The 18,344-nt window shown below is 38.5% G+C and overlaps 1 protein-coding gene across 1 annotated transcript in view; it reads right to left on the reverse strand.

The window, feature by feature from the left end:
* LOC122792853 (exostosin-1-like) overlaps positions 1-18,344 on the reverse strand; it is a 1,813,286-nt gene that overhangs the window by 1,190,547 nt on the left and 604,395 nt on the right. The window contains exon 5 of the mRNA XM_044060413.1: positions 11,655-11,787. Within this exon, the coding sequence (XP_043916348.1) occupies positions 11,655-11,787 (133 nt within the window). The remainder of the gene's footprint in view (positions 1-11,654; positions 11,788-18,344) is intronic.

Raw genomic sequence — 18,344 nt, forward strand, 5'->3', positions numbered from 1 at the left:
TACTTACACAACCTTAATCTTGAGAAATGTAATCTGTGATGAATACAGGGACCACACAAAACAGTGGATGCAAGCAATGTGGGCATACACCATAGTTTGCTGTACAGGCCCAGAGCTTCAATTAGTACTACAGCACACACAGGATTTGCATTCAACATCGGTACCAATCAATAATCATAGATGCAGTGCTTTAGCCTCCAATGACACACCCTAGTTAAAACCAAGGGACTTAATCACACTGTATGCAATAGCACTTGTTTTGCCTAGCAACAGAATACACAGCTTTTGCTAGGATCAAGCAAGGACCCATAATACCATAACATAAACAGTTTCCCACTAAGCTATCCCACAGATACATATCTTTGATGTATTCACAAACATATTGACCATCACAGTCAGTCAACAGTACAGAGAATCTATTGCAACAAGTAGATGTAGGTGTGTATGAGTATATATATATATATATATATATATATATATATATATATATATATATATATATATATATATATACACATCCATTTATCTACATATATATATATATATGTAGGCACATATACATTTCACCTTTCATAGTGATAATATCAATTATATAAAGGATGTAAGGTGTACAGTAATGTAATAAAATCGCACAGTCTTGGGATAAATGCATTGAAGGTGTTCACAGCCCAGGTAGCTTTAGCAGGCCTTACTGGCTTCAACATTGCAAACTGAACAAACCACCCACAGTGTTTAACCACCACATGTCATATACCAGCACTGTATGCTGTCTTGTTTGTCACACACTAAAACCTACATACAAATATGTGCATACTAACTTTCACCAACATATATATCTCCCCCTTTGCAAACAGTTGCAATATGTCCCCTGCTCTATGCACATATACAGATGTGAATATATATGACACATATATATTTCTCCGTATGTGTGTGGCATACACACACATGGTCCACACTGTTGTAAGTCCCTGGACTTCACAGCTGAACTGTTGGGCCTTGCTGCAACACAAACAGGTGTCACATATGAACACACACTAACATTAGGGGGGTATATATGGCTACAAATGCTAGATAAGCATACTAGACTGCTACAGCAGTTGCCAATGCTAAGCTATACTTTAATATAACTATCATGCATGTGTTGTTCTGTCACACCCATGTTTATATAATGTTAGCGCTAATCTCCCCAACAGCCATTGGCCACACTACTGTACAGAACACAGATGACATGGATCAGAACTTTGACATTTAATGCTGAGCTACACATTTCACAGGTATGTCCCACTGCCCACAGGTACACTCTGTATTGTCCATAGCAGTACTTACGCAGAACGTCTATGCATAAATAAGTACTGCTGCCACATATGAATGGTTCACATTACATCTACTACATGCCAGTAAATACACATTTGTCACATACCTTTCCTTTGTATGATTTGGTAATATTTATTTTTCTTTTTCCTTTTCTCTGTCTCTCTCTCTCTCTCTGTCAGTCTCTGCAATAGAGTGATTGAGTTTGTTGGCAGAGATTGCAGCCTGCTTTTGTAGGAATTTGCACATGAGCATGTGATGGCCTCTGCACCATTTAGTGGCCACCATTTGCTAATTGCATGCAGCCTGCTGTGTAGTAATTACAGTAATCACTGTCATAGCAAGCCAGTACTATAAATTGCTGACTCATGTAGGCATGGTCCTTTCAGCTTTCCATGATGGAGATCATCCTTGTTTGGTGTGGACATCATTGTTTAAGACAGAAGGTTGGTATAGTTCTTATATCAGAAGCCAGGGGTATAGCCAGAGATTTACATTTTGTACTCAGACCTAATGTTGCTGCTTCCAGTACCCACTTGTCAGTGTAGAAATGTACTCACCCCTCAAAATGCTACCCCAAGATACATGGAAAGATGTACTTTATTTTCAACTTTTACAATTAACTGCCATACAAAGCTAGTTATTGAGATGTATTCCTTTGGCACAAGAATTGTTTGTGAACTGCTATACTGTGAATATTCATTTACTCAGTTCTAAACAGTTTGTGCTTTTTTAGTGTTGACATTAGCACAAGCTGCTCAGAAAAACTGGACACATTTCAGTACTGTGAGTATGCTTACCTACATCCTTGGTAGACCCTGCACACACAGGTATATTCCACATTTGGGTAGGGGTGCAGAAGTACAGAGAGCATAAGTATTATTGTGTGGATTTTATCTTGCTGGACTTACAGGGTTGCTGTGTACATGTTAGTTTATCAAGGCAAGTAGTCTGTCTGCGTAACTCCCAACTGTGGACCTATCCACATGGTAGCCAGAGAATAGCCTGTTATTTTTTGTCTGTGCACCACACAGGTCTTTTCAGCAATAGAACAATGGCATTCTTAAGAGTTGGTTGCTACCAGTACACGGCTACATCTATTTGTAATTCAGTGCTGTATTCCTACATAAGGGTATGCTTCTGAAACTCCTTCCAAAGCTATTTGCACAGTGTGTAACAGCAGAAAGGCTAATATGCTTCTGTGTTTCTGCCTCTGCCAGACCTCTCAACCACTCAGGTACATATTTGAACAGACTCAAGGAAAAGTCAAGAAAAAGTCAGGGACAATCAGGGACACCTTTAAAATATTAGTGCCATTAAGTTGAAACATCGAGAGAATCAGAGTATATGAATTAATACACCTTTTCTGAAGTAAAAGAAGTGTCTAACTCTTAATTATTGTCATTATTCATTAAGTGTAATTCACCACCTTTCTGCCCAAAGTCAGTAGTTTTAGGAGGGATTCAGAGGGACAGAGCTAAAATTTGTGTCAAAATCAGGGACATCCCTGAAAATTAGGGACAGTTGGGAGGTATGGCCTCTGCCCTAAACAGATATGCCAGTGTTTGTCCTGCTGTGATACTATGTGGGGTTGTAAAGTGATGGTGTAACATTATTTCCTGCTAGAATGGCTGCTTCTCTTATTGCAGTCATGTAATGTAATCCCACAACAACTGTTGGTCAACATCCACAGAGCAAGTTGTGTGGTATGGTATTCCTAATTTTCCTTTACATTCACTCATTCTGATGCATGATATAATTATTTAAGCACCAATTTGATGTATATCTACTGTGGCTTAGTGGTACTTCATGTTGTGTAGTGTGTGGAAGGTCCGGGGTTCGAGACTTACAGAGGTGTTTTATTTTGCTCCTGAGCAGAACGAGGGCCTTCACATACAGACTGACTAAGGCACTTTTAAGCAGTTGTAAGCAGGATTGCATGGGTTTGCGCATTGCTACACATTGCTTAGCCAAGCACAAACAAGTGCAAACTCACGCAACCCGCTAACTACTGCTTAATAGTGCTTACTCCCGCTAACCCCCGTGCTGATTTCTTTGAAAGAAAAGAAAAATGGGGAGATAGGAAAGTGGTGAAAGAGGGGCACAAAGAGGGAAAGACAGTATGGAAAATAGCTCGGGATGTGCAGGACAGGTGTAGGGAAGGTCCATAGCTGCCCATTTCTTCAACAGCAACAGCTGTGCATATGCAATAAATTTGGAGGTAGATATGAACCCTTCAACCTCTGAGAGAGGGGGGTGAGGACAACAAAGTATGTTGTAATGCCAATTAAATAACATTTCATGTGTTCAGTGGACATGTGTGCAAAATGGGTAGCTATGTATGGGGCGTAATTTCTTTTATGGGAGCAGATTGCCACTTTTTTTTTTTCAGGTGAGAGTGGAATGTGGGGTAGGGGAAGTAGGTATATTTGGAGAGGTAGGTTGGGGAGGTAAAGAGACAAGACAAACAAGATGCATACAGAGGTGGTATATGACACGTGGTGGGTGAACACCTTTGACGGAGAGAGATGTTTGGAAATCGCAAGCCCATGAGCCCCCAGATAGAAACAGTGGGACTGAGGTCCCCACCCATGGGCAGTCACCACTGCACCTTCACGGCCCAGAGGGTGGCTGTGCTGGGGGTGGTGTAGGAGGGCAGGCTGACCTGGGAGTTGTGCCACTCGGGCCTCAAGCTGGCTTAGTGGTTCTGCAACAGAACGTTCAATCTCTCTACGCAGCACAGCCCGGACTGTTCGAAGGGTGATAGGTGCCCCTTTGCCCATGCTTGCATGGGGGGGGGCTGAGCCCCATCCCCTGCAGCGCTTCCACCCGAAGGTGGTACAGGGCCAATGGAGGAGGAGGTCCCAGGCTGGGCACCAGATCTGCTGGTGCCAGGTGCCATGGCCAGCTGAGGTGGGACAGGTGGGTCTGCTGGGACCGGCCTTCCCATACGAACTATGTTTTGGACAGTTTAATAAAGATATGGGTTAGTAACAGTCAACAGCATTCCCAATTAGTTATAACAGCATGCAGAAGTATTCCCATTAAACCAACACACCAGATTTTCAACAGTTGAAAAGCAAGCATAACACATGCATATATAGAACATTAGTGGACATTACAACAGCATGCAGGGTGAACTGATGGCAACAGGCCACCAATATTGTGGTATTTTAACAGGGCACATGCATAGAAATAAATGCAAATATTTATAAACCGATAGGACATATGTCCCAACAAATGTTTTGAGATTAGACATACCGATTGAGGTGTGGAATTGCATTTTTATGCACATACAGTAGGGTGCGAAAAGATAGCTTAATTAACAACTTATATTTCCTTCTAGTTTTCACTACATTCCTATTAACTGCAGTTAAATGTCCCTTACATGTATTATTACACTACCCAATGTCCTTATATTGTGCAATTGGATTTTGCTAGATCATTATATACATGAGCTGTATCTTACATACAAACTGTCCAAGATGCAGATGTTACGGCAACATATTCTGAGAGTTGCTCACACATGCTACTGCTAAGATGGTACACTGACAGATCTACTTTCATATAATTATCTAGATATGTTCAGGTGAAAGTATCAGTTATATGTTAAGAGCTCGCTACATTTCTGGCAACACACTGACATTTCTGGGGAACACAATACCAAGCTACTCATGTGCCAGATTAACCTGTACATGCTGGCCATGAACCAACAGTTGAGGGCTGTACATATGCATACAGGATAATGGCACTCCCTTCATCCACTTTATATGGGCCTACCCAAGTGTGGGTTAACACTGCTTAATACAACACTACTATTTGTAGAATGCAACAGTACAACAACATATCAAAGAAAATGACACAGACGCAGTCCATGAATCATACATTTATTAAAGGATTATTACACCTTTATTTATTGGGTTAAAAGACTTTTTGAAGGCTGTCTCATTTATTTTATATAACAGTACATGCAGAATAATTACTAACCTGCCTTATGACGCAGCCTTTGCAGCCTATCTTTATGGGCTTGCTGGTTCATAGCCCGGACACCTGCAGCTGTGAAGTAAATGCAGTGATATTGAGACATACCTATCTATAGTATAGACAAGCATAGCAATTCTTAAGTACTTAATACAATGGCTACTTACTCAGTACTGGAGCATTAGGCATCATATGGGATTCCTGGATCCACTGGTCCAGTTGATCCTCCCTACGTTGCTTCAGGTCAGAATAATGGTGCCTGACCTGCTCACCAGTCCGAAGAACACCAGTGGCACTGGTGAGATCACAGGCAAAACTGTTCCAGGCCTCCGTTTTATATTGGGTACCCTGGTACTGGCCCCGCAGGAGTCTTTCCTCATGATTGTGGACAAAGAGCCAAACCATTACTTTGGACTCCTGGATGCTCCAGTGTTGCGCTCTAACTCGAATGCCTTCACCAACACCAGCCATACTGATTGCAGAAGGAAGCTACAACCAGTTATAGCAAGTATTCCCGCCTGTGGAGCTTAAATATGCCTCATTTCCCACACTTATTTGTGATTGGCCAGTTTTGGAAAAACTCAGCTGTAGGCACACCTGCTTAGCTGATGTTGGCAATGTTTAAAATTCCTTTGATAGATATGTGTCTGTTGAAAGTGCATGTTTGTGAAATGCTGTCATGGCTTAGTGGTTAAGTATTGTGACTATAGTGCACAGTATCCTGAGTTTCAGCCCTATCACTGCTTTTTATTTTTTTGCTGGCCAGACCTGACTGATTAAGGTACAGTAAAGGAGGTGTGAGCATGTTTAACTGACTTTGCTCAACTTTGCCCGACTTTGCCCAACATTGCACAATGTTGCTCGATGTTGCCCGACATTGCTTGACGTTGCCCAACGTTGCCCGACGTTGCACTGGTTAGCGCAGTGTGCAGCTATGTGCAAATATGTTGTGGCAGCTATGCGCAATTGTATTTAAATATGCTCAATAATGGTAAAATGTGCTTAGCAGTGCTTTATATTGCTTAAAATAGGGCACTCATGCTTCAGAATGCATAACCATTTCACCTTTATATATATATATATATATATATATATATATATATATATATATATATATATATATAAAATTCATTCACTACTACATTTAACATTTCAATGCTTTTTACAAAACTTATACATAAAAAATGTCAGGGAATATTTTTGTATACAGATTTCCCACAGAAAATGGAATGTGCAGTAGTGGGACTCGAACCGGGAATGCCTCCTCTTTGTGCGAAGGCTCTAACCACTACGCTATTGCTATTTTGCTTAATTTGCATATATTTTTCTTATTATTCTCTTCTGGTGTTTAAGCTGCTAACTTTAGCTAAGCAATGGGCAAACCCGCGCAAACCCGTGCAAATACGGGTAGGTATATCAGAAGAAAAAATATATATAATTCTTTTTATTTTTAATTTTGTCAGTTGTTTAACATATGGGGGAGTGTAGTGTTACATTGTACACATGTGAGCGGACTCGCTCATGTAACTCGAAATTGCGGCGTTTCTTCATTGCAGGGGTGTGGATTTTTGGACTGCTCCGCAGTCCGACACGCCCCCTACACTTGTCCATGCTGCATGTAAGCTGTAGAGTTGAGGCCCTTATTAATATGCATGGTGCACTGCCATCATACTCTTACACTGGCGCTTCTTTGTAAAACTAATCTAGTCTTACACGGAAGATTAGTAAATCCGGGGGTGAGTCTTAGCATTTAAAATCTAACAAAATAGTCATTCCCAATCAGCTGGAAAGTTAACTGCTGAAGATGATTCAATGTCATCTTGAAATAGTACAAAGAAGCAACAAGACGTGTAATGCATTGGTGTGCACAATATAACCTCAGATAGAAACGGTAAGGTAGTGCAGAGCCATTTGTAATTCCTATCATAACATCAGTCCAAAGGAAGAAACTGTAGCATATTGACAACCAGGACATTTATAGAGCAGAATAAGCACGGTTCCAATTCAAAGAATGGATCTACTGTATCTCATATTTGTAGATATTATTCTAACTGTTTTGAAATACAGTAAAATATCAACACATGTGATTAATGCTTTGAAGTCTATAAGTTTAAGGCAGGGGAGTCCTGATGTTGCTAAATCTGACAATAGTCCTCAGTACAGTCAGCAATTAAGATTTTTGACAATTTAGACAAATTCTATTGAAGAGCTACAGGATAGAAATTAGTAAAGACAGAAATGCTATACAGATTGGAAGGCTGGAGAATGAATAAGAAGAAAAATGCTATGGGAATGTTTGCAGCATGTAGCTGAAGTAGTTGGGCATGTAGGTAAACCAAGGTCCTGTGCTTTCCACGCAGAACATGGAAAGCAGTATATGAGGAACTGCACTCATGTATAAAACAAATAAATGTTTAGGAAGATGAGCAACTAGAATTTTCATGACCAACACTGTTGCAAGAAAATAGAAGCTGTGAAAATTTTGGTAGTCAAGGGATAGAAACAGATTCTCCTCAAGTTGCATCCATAAGAACATCTGGACAGCAGCAAGAACTATCCCAAAAGGAAGATCAGCTGTCAGACAATAACAGCCTTCCAAATTAATCTAGATTTGGATGACTTTTGAAGAACCCAAGCTTGTTGCTGACAGTTTGAGAACTAATAACATTTAAGACTTAAATTTTATATATATATATATATATATATATATATATATATATATATATATATATATATATATATATGAGTGCAGACAAAACAATCTGCTTTCTTGTATAAAAAGCCATAAATGCTTAGTGTAGATTTAAAGGTAATTTAAAAATAACTAATGCAATCTAATACAGGCTACTGCATAGGCTATATATGCATGTATGGCAATCTAATACAGGCTACTGCATAGGAAATATGTACATGTATATAGTCAAAGATACATGCCAATATATTATCCTTTACTTTTTGCATTCTTTTTCTAGATACAAAATTAATCTGTTGATACATGTTACCTCTGTGTGTGTGTGTGTGTGTGTGTGTGTGTGTGTGTGTGTGTGTGTGTGTGTGTGTGTGTGTGTGTGTATACCTATACACATACATGTACGTACATATATCCTTGGTATATATACACACACACACATACACACACACACACACACACACACACACACACACACACACACACACACACACACACTTTTTTTAATTTGTAAGTTCTTATGATCTCATCATGGTCACTGTTTAGCACTGTTCATTATTAAAATACCAATTATATTACTGCTCTTGGGTGCTCAAAGTTAAAAAAATGTTCTGAGATGTTTTGTTTAAAGAAATAAAGCAATGCTTGGGAGTGTTTGTTTTTATGGTAATTTTAACAGCCTATGCAAGACTGATGTGTAAAAATTAATTACTGAATCACAACACTTTGCTCTCAGGTTCCTTTCACGGTTGGTGTTCCTTCTCTGTGGCCTCTGAACATTATCAATATGTTTTCCTGAGTTTCATGAGGTGTTCCAGCCTTTTACCACATCCCAAAGATTTGTGTGCATACAGATACGAATTGGTACTATGAGGTACCGGAGGCAATAAGTCTTTATTGGTAAAAGAACTAGTGACAGATAGGTCTGTCTGCAGAATGGTAGAATCACTGCATTTTTGACCCTGGTGTACATACTCTGTGACAATATACTGGGCTCTAGGAGAAGATCAGTGTAAAATTCTGCTGGGATACCACTGGGCCAAGGAATTTGCTAGTTATGGTCTTATGAATTATGTCAGAAACTTCTACTCCAGTTGCATGCTGCTCTAAAAGTTGCACCTGTGGGCAAATAGTGTTTAATCCACCCCACCCCAACTGAAAAAAGACAGACTCAGAGACTTGGAAGCAGATTCCCCTGAATTCGTTAAGAGTCTGGTTTAGGCACAGATCACCATGAGTGTTTGCAGAATAGCATTCCCAGTCTCTCAGTGAGGGGCCCTTCATGGCTCTTATATGTGCAAGGCCTCTTGTGTCTTTAATCAGCTATCCAGGTAAATATAAGCTTTCAGATTCCTGTTGTGCATCTGCTTGTGGTCAAGGATTGGGTAATATCAGTACTGAAGGTTTTATAACATGCAGCTTAGCTGTATGTAAGTTTTCTGCTTGTCTGAAGGATATGATCTATATCAATTATAATAGTTAGAAAATGCAACCTACATCTCTTCCTGCTTGCTTTCCAGATATGCTCAGTACGTCTATAAATGCACCATCAAAAAACATTTATTAATCCCAAATAATCCCTACAGCCTCATTTGTAATTTTGCAAACTTCCATGTACTGCTTTGTTAGTTGTTCCATCTTATCCTTAAACTGTTTACAGGATATCTGTGTAACCACATCCCTGTTTTTGAGGGGGAGGGGTGCAAATCTCAACCTAACAGCTCTAGGAATGAAGATCCAAAAGGGGGTTGGTGTGACATGAAGGGGCTGCACAACGTCAGTAACTTCCAATGGTATCAGATATCTATGTATTGTGAAAAATATGTGGTCCTGTAGTGAATAATGTGTGTACTGGGATGTGCCTTAAAGACACGCAATCTTCTGAATGATAAGCATGTAGACAAAAGATTTATCATTTATGTCCTACCCAAGTGAGCCCCCCAGGGGCCTGGGTTACTATACGAACTCATGCCATTGAAGATGCAGGCAGATGTACTGCCCTTACATAACCAGGCCAGCTAGAATTGGTAGAATCAGCAAAGTCATGTTTCCAGCAGTTCATAGAGACCACATTTGCTTCATTTTTTAATTGTGGCTGGTATCCCATTACTTAAAGGAAAGACTCATATAATGTACTGGGCAAATGGTCCATGTGGTCATTTATGCCTTGCTACTACCTACCCTTAAATATTACTTCCTTTTTCAAGGAGTGATAGGGCAATCATACCAGGATGAATTTAGGAATACCCCTCCAATAATAAATTCTTTCTTAAAGGAAGACAGTGTTTCACATTGCTTTATCTGGAGAGGAAATGTGTTCCAGAGAAGAAGATGTTCTTGTTTGCAAATCTTTCTCTCCACCAAAATTTCTTAATTTGCTGAAGCAGGATCAGAAATATTATTTTATTGTTCACTGGACTGTTTAATTTTTGGAGAAATACAATGTTTTGGACGGCTGGATCTCTATCAGCCCTGAAGACAATGCACAGATCACCTCATAAGAGTCTGTAGGACACTGAATACAGGAACAGGGCCTTTAGCCTTACTTGGCAGCTCAGGTCCTTTAGGCCTATGATTTTTTTGTCAAGAACCTTGGGGTTACTCCAACTACTTGATATGTTTAATAAGCTACATCACAAAGGGGGCACTGCATTCAATAATGGGCCTCATCACTGCAGGATATGGAGAGGTAAGAACTTATTGGATATAGTGAAACTTTCCTTTGTGATCAGCAGTGCCAGATATAAGGATTTCCTGACCTCTGCTGCAGCATGATGAACATAGGAAATGGAGTTATGTACCCATGTTCCAAGGCCGTTCACAAAATCGTCATTGCTATAAGCTGGAAGGGTTTATTTGTCAAATGCAACAATAATTGCATTTTTTAGCATTTAGTTTTATCCCATTTTCAAAAATCAGTTATTTATATGTGTATTTTTTTCCTGGTAAGTAAGGGGCTAAAACAAAAGAAAATAGTCACAGCAACTCTCAATAAAGTACAGATAATGTATTATAAAAGAATAACATTGCAGTATTTTGGAATACAATACTTTATGTCCCTCTTAGGTCACCATACTTTGTATGTAGCTCTGCTTTTTAAATGCATTTCAGAATAATAATTTCCATCATTTCTGTCATTAATCAGAAAATATCATTAATTCAGAGCACTTGGAAATACCACACTTGAAATGAAAGCTTAAAATAATATTATCTCTCTTTTTGTTTCATTATTGTTGACCACATATTTCTTTCAACGATGATTTTAATAACTTAATCTTAATTTCATAGTGCATTACTTATGGACTTATAGATCCTTTATGGTAATGCAGTAAAGAAAATGATCCTGAATATATGCACAAAATATGATTTGCAGACTTATACTCTTAGTCTAGTGAACTTTGTGATGATTATTTATAAAAGATAAGGGTTTGTGGTAAGTTCCTAGTGTTCTAACAACAGGCATGACATTCTTATGCAAGTTGTAAGAATGGCAGAAGAAAAGAACAGAGTTTACTTCAGGAAGCCATGTAAAGCATCTGTTTTTCAGTAGAAGTCCTGCTTAACGCCGATACTGATTTTTATGTAGAACAGACATGCTGATAAAAAAAATGCAAATGAAACTGATAATAATCACTGAAAGGAGAAGATGGAAATAACAACATAAAACACTTACCCAGCCTTAAGTAATAAAATGGAAAATCTGCTAAATGTGTTGAATATTGTGGTAGTGTATACAGGCCACCCGGCAGTACGTTCCACATTAACTTATTTCTCTGTATGTGTGAAGATATCCTATCTTGGATGATCTAGAATAAATAAGAAAAGATGCATGTTTTAATGCTTGTCAGGTTTATTATCTAATTTGTCCCTTCCATGTTATACATCATTGCTTGGAAAGCAACCTCTACCAAAATGTTTCATTAAGTGAACCACTGACATTCTGTCGCAACATTTTAATCTTATTGGGGAAAGGTCATTTACTGACATGGTGGATGAAGAAAAGTTCTAGCATCCACTTAATTTAGTATAGGAAGCAAGCAAGCATATCACTGGCATTATTGCCAACACACTTTAAAACAGGAATCTCCAAAAAATGTCTGCAGTGGAACATAGTACTGCAGAGTTATAGCAATGAAGCCAATGTACTGTGGCTGAATCATATAAAATACAGATAAATTATACATCAAAGATAACAAAGACAGCAGCAGTTTACAGGCTCAGACTGATTCATTGACATTACAGCGCCTTTACAGTGATTTAGAGTTCATTGTTTTGGTTCAAGAAGTTTGTACAGTATAGTGAAATTCAGGAATCCGATATGGTATAGTGAACTTCAAAAAGTCCTAAGTAAACCCTCCATGATTACTTCTCCTCTGCTTGGCAAGACAGTGACATTAAATTAGTCACTGAGAAATACACACATGTCAATAATATACAGTCTAAGCTAATTACACATGTTGGTGCCAAAACAAGTGACAAATCAATTTGATGTCTTTTACTTTGAAGAGAGAGTGCTGGGTTACTTCTGTTCATGATCTGGTTGGAACAAGTGTGACTGTGGAAGGACCAGCCTTCTGGAGCAGAGAAAAAAGTTATCTGTGCTGCAGGTGTCATGAGCTTGATTAAGAGCTGTGGCACGAGATGACCCAGCAGTGAAGGAAACATTAAGTGCTGAAGATGTATTCATCTCACTCATGGGAAGGCTTGTAGAAGTCTTGCTTTTGAAGGGTCGTCTGACAGTGGCTTGGAGTCTGCTCTTGAGTTATGCTCAACTCATGCCCATATTCGAAATGGTTAAATTCTGTTGTATGGAAAAATAATGACGTCATTAGGGGAACGGGTAAAATAAGGGATCGTGGAGCCTCTTAAAACAAAATGTATCACTGAATTGGTAACAAATCACTATTCCTTTACTAACTGACATTATATTTTTTAAAACTACTACATATGCTATACATTTTTGTTCATTTAATTATACTCTGAGTATCATCGCATTATTCTTTTTTACAGATAATCTGTTTCCATATTTTTGCAAAAAGGATATTCAGTTTTGGCTTGTGCCCTGTTGTGAATAAAATATACCATTTTGAGCCAGATCTGTAAACAGACCAGAAGAATAAATTAATATTCTAAACACAAATGTTGCAAGCAGTGTATTAGTTGTACTGCCTTTCAAGATTGCCGAGAAATTGCTACCATTCATCTCATCTGTGTACATGGGCTAGGGATCAAGAAATTGCTACCAGACATTCATCTGGTCTGTCTACATGAGTTAAGGATCTAGAAATGACTACCAGGCATTCATGTCCTCTGTGTACATGGGCTAGGGATCTAGGAATTGCTACCAGACATTCATCTGGTCTGTCTACATGGGCTAGGGATCAAGAAATTGCTACAAGACATTCATCTGGTCTGTCTACATGAGTTAAGGCTCTAGAAATGACTACCAGGCATTCATGTCCTCTGTGTACATGGGCTAGGGATCTAGGAATTGCTACCAGACATTCATCTGGTCTGTCTACATGGGCTAGGGATCAAGAAATTGCTACAAGACATTCATCTAGTCTGTCTACATGAGTTAAGGATCTAGAAATGACTACCAGGCATTCATGTCCTCTGTGTATATGGGCTAGGGATCTAGGAATTGCTACCAGACATTCATCTGGTCTGTCTACATGGGCTAGGGATCAAGAAATTGCTACCAGGCATTCATCTGGTCTGTCTACATGAGTTAAGGATCTAGAAATGACTACCAGGCATTCATGTCCTCTGTGTACATGGGCTAGGGATCTAGGAGTTGCTACCAGACATTCATCTGGTCTGTCTACATGGGCTAGGGATCAAGAAATTGCTACCAGGCATTCATCTGGTCTGTCTACATGAGTTAAGGATCTAGAAATGACTACCAAGCATTCATGTCCTCTGTGTACATGGGCTAGGGATCTAGGAATTGTTACCAGACATTCATCTGGTCTGTCTACATGGGCTAGGGTTCTAGAAATTACTATCAGACATTCATCTCCTCTGTCTACATGGGCTCGGGATCTAGAAATTACTATCTGGCATTCATCTCCTCTGTCTACATGGGTTATAGAGATCTTGGCCAACTACTTGTGAATTAAGATGATTCCTGATGGCCATCATAGGCCTCATTTTTCAACATGCCTTACTTATCTGTATAAATGGTAACCTCCAAGCCTCTGAGAACAAAAATGGGAGAAACTGAGAATGGAGAGGGCTTATCTGAGGAATCAGGATTTGGAAGATGCCACAAGTTACGCAGGTACTAGTAGTAGAAGAGGATAATAAGAAAACAGTTTCTGCCATAGAATATGCTGGCAGTCACCTAAATGTCAGACACATATATCTCAAGAATGAGTCTAAATCGAATTAATGTTTATCCAATGTGCAATTTTTTTCTTCTTCTGATTAGCAGTGGCATATGGTTCAGTTAAGAAAAAGTGCTGTGCAAAATTTTCTTGGCTTACATCTTTCCCAAAAGCCTCTAATAGAAGGAAAGAGGAGCATTGACTATGTATGGATGTGTATTTGGCTATTTGTTCAAAGACTACCCTTTCCAACACTTTTTGGGTGAGTTAAATATGAAAATGGGACAATGGATTTTAAGTTCATTTGAACATCAGCCATGGTACAATGGGATTACAAAGGTCTCATTTCAGATAAGAGAGATATTACCATCCATAAGTATGTGGTTTATTAAAAATGTGGCAAGTGACATATGATGAAGCAATAAGCATGGGTACAGAGGATATGCATGGCCCATCAGTCACTGCACAATTACTTATGATAAATGCTGTTATAAAAAAGCTAATAATGGTCCAGCACTGTTACAGGTACACAAAATAAGGTACGAAATGGTGACTTAAAACTGGAACTTGTCATATCCTGCATTTACTGCTATGAATGAACATCTATACATACACCAAGTAACTTTACATTGTGACTCGAAAGTTAAAGTTTGAGCTACGATATGCTCCAAAGTGCTGAATATGTTACATAATGGGCAGCTGAGGTAGTAAAAATAAAGTCTCAGGCCCAAAGCTTTGTACAGGGCTTGGCACTGACAAAGTAAACTGAAGATGCAGCCAAAAGCTGTGTTGTATGTTAAATGGCTGAAAATGCATAACCCACAAAACCAATGTTCCCGCAAAATGTCTTCTGCATTACAGAGAGGCATTCATATTGACTTGGGTTATCTTCATGGCTTCACTGTGCATGGCTGCAGTGTGTGCACAATCAAAATGGCCTGAATCAATTTATAAGGAGTCAGTAAGTTTGGAGAGATGATATCACTACTGAGGACAATGTAAGAAATGGTTAGGCTGAATAAATTGTTAGTTACTGTAGTCCTTTGTTTCTGTCAGAAAAAGTCAAAACATTTATAAAGCAAAAGTAGCAATACATAATTTCATATCTGCCCTGAATCACCCAGTCTTCAAAGACCTAGCTGAACATTTTGTTCAAATATACAAGAAGGTAATGAATGCTATATTCCTTGATAATAAGGTCTGCTACAGGCAATTGATAATTCTCTCTTTTCCTACCCCAGTGCCATGTATGAATTAACTGATTTATTAACAATGTCTTTATTCTTTGTCAGTAAATCTCACTCCGTATTGGACTTAGTAACACCATGTGCATCTAGAAAAGTGTCCTGCATGGAATTTCACCATGAATATGAGGAAGCTAAGATGCTTTCACATAGTACAACTGTTAGCCAAGGACAAATGGCAACTAGGCCAAATTTTGTCCAGGAGTGGGCTTTTAATGTGCACTACTGATATGAGGCACTCAACATGTTGAAGGCATACAGATCACTTAAGAAGTATTCAACAGTGAGATGATTTGTAGATAATGGAATTCTGGGAACCACTGGAGGAGCAAGACAGCACAAGGGAAGCAATGGCTGTCTAGCAGTCTGACCCAGATCTTGGCAGGATAATGGATAGTGAAACACATTGTCCACAATTAGTGTCTGACCAGACAGAGGAAAAATAGATGACCTTGAGCATTTCCAGAGGTAAATGACTGAACAGTTTTCCATTTAAAGAGGATAGCAGACCAGGCGTTTGACATAAGATGATTGAATTTATTCCACACATTCAAATGAACAGCATGTTAGTCCTATAGCATGTGTAGATATAGACACCCACAGTAGGCTTACCTGGTCACTGTTCAAAGCCCAGCAGGAACTCAACGATACTGTCAAGGGCAGCCAGTGAGGTTCTCTCAGAGGCTAAACTGCTGAAGGGAAGAGTGCGCATTGGAAAATGAATTGTAAGTACTGCTGAAATGATTATCAGAAATGATTATTTACAGTACTGTAGAGTGTTGCTAAGCCAGATGTTTGTATTGTACTTTACCATTTTAGAAACATGCATTTTCTAAATGCTTTACCAGAATAATGCGAGGGGGTTTAAACATTCCTATTCAGGAAAAATAATGATAGTCCTGTTTACTCAGGAACAATAATATCAATAATAATAGTAATAATAGCAAGAAGACAAAACGTGTACCTGTTATCCATTCCGGAGTTTGCAGAAGAGTAATAAAAGGTAAAGGAGATGGCTTGGCTCACAACCAAAGCTAGAGAGTAGTAGTCAGGTGTGTCAGTACAACAGAGTTATCGCTAGCAACTCTGTATGTGAAGTCCTAAATGCACTTGAGAAGACTTGTTCAGGACAAGGATGTCATTGTGCAAGATATGTGTATGTGTGCACATGTGAGTGTTTAGCTGTGTATGCGTGTGCTGGAAACAATTGTATTGAAGCTTTACATAAATTAGTTTGCTGTATAATTGTAACCGTAATGAAAAATTTGTGAAAATGAGGCTGTTTATGACAGCAGTCAATAACAAAATAGAAATAGGATAATGTGGATCTGAAATGGAAGGTGAATAAGTGAAGATGGGGTTTATAAGTGGTAGATTCATAATGTAGACCAGGTATGGACAATAGGAGACACTTTATAGTCCAGGTGATGGCTGATGAATGCCTTTTGAGGACTAGCATACATAGCTGGTCAACAAGCATGATAACAAAAAGATAAACAAGGCACGGGAGTCTTTCTGGTGGTAATACTGTGCCAGGTTATCCCTTAGGCTTCTTCGTCTGCCATCAGAAAGGACGTGGGGCCTACATGGGCAGCTACTTCAGTATCCTTGATGGCTCTCTAGGCATCTATTAATGCTGGATACACTTCTGACGTTTAGCTGACCCAAAACCCATATTTTCTAAACAAGCTATTCAGAAAACATTACAAAAATATCAAGGCATGTAAGATGATGTATATTTAGTTTTGTGGCTCTTAGTAGACATTTGTTCTGATACGTGTCTCTGTGTTTGATGTAGCTAGAGCTGGGCACAAAGTTTTTCTAAGAAATCTGTCTCTGTAATAACTCTGGATTTCTTACTTGCAGACAAAAGCAAAAATAATAAAAGTGATGATAATAACCCCTGGCTCCAAACATAATAATTTTAACTCTTGAATTATTTTTGATAAACAGATGAAAAAGAAATCAAAGCAAACTGTGTGAGATGAAGAAGTCTGGTTATATTTACAGTTGTACTTTGTTTTATTTTTTATTCACTGTCCAGCAAACAGTGTGATTTTTTTTTCTCAGAGGGCCTCAAGATGTGCTCATTATAATGAAGGAAACTTCTAGTGATCAGACAGTGTCAGAATGAATTGCCTAGAGCAAGGTTAAGTGAATGACTGGTCACAAACTAAAACTAGCTTAGGATTTCATTTCTACTGTTTAGAAATCTAGTACTCTGAGGCATCAAATTAGAAGGTGAAATGACTAGATTATAGCAGATGATATGTTTAGAGCACAAGGATTTAATTGTACTACTCCTAAAGTACATTTCTGGTGTATGAAATTAAATACGGTAAAAGCATGACACAAGGCTATCAAGCTTGTATATATATATATATATATATATATATATATATATATATATATATATATATATATATATATATATATATATATATATATATATATATATATATATATATGACCTCAAGCAAAAATAGTGGAATGAACTGAGTGACCTTAATTTGTATAAGTGAGGGTTGACAAAGACAATAAAGACATCCTGTATCACACAGGCCTTAAAATAATAGGATTGGTATAAAGTAAACAAATGCTCATTAAACTATTATTTCAGTAGAAATCCCACAGAGAGCCAGTCTCAGCTGCCTCTTGCTTAACCATATATAGATAATCAAATGAGTCCGTAATTTCAGGGGTTTCCTCCTGAACATAACTAATGTCTTTAAGGTATTTGAAGAAGAAAAAAAATAAGAAATGCCATGTTGCTCCACTAATAGAAAACAC

This window comes from Protopterus annectens, chromosome 2.part0 (genome assembly GCF_019279795.1).
Source record: "Protopterus annectens isolate FY-2018-M chromosome 2.part0, PAN1.0, whole genome shotgun sequence".
NCBI lineage: Eukaryota > Metazoa > Chordata > Ceratodontiformes > Protopteridae > Protopterus > Protopterus annectens.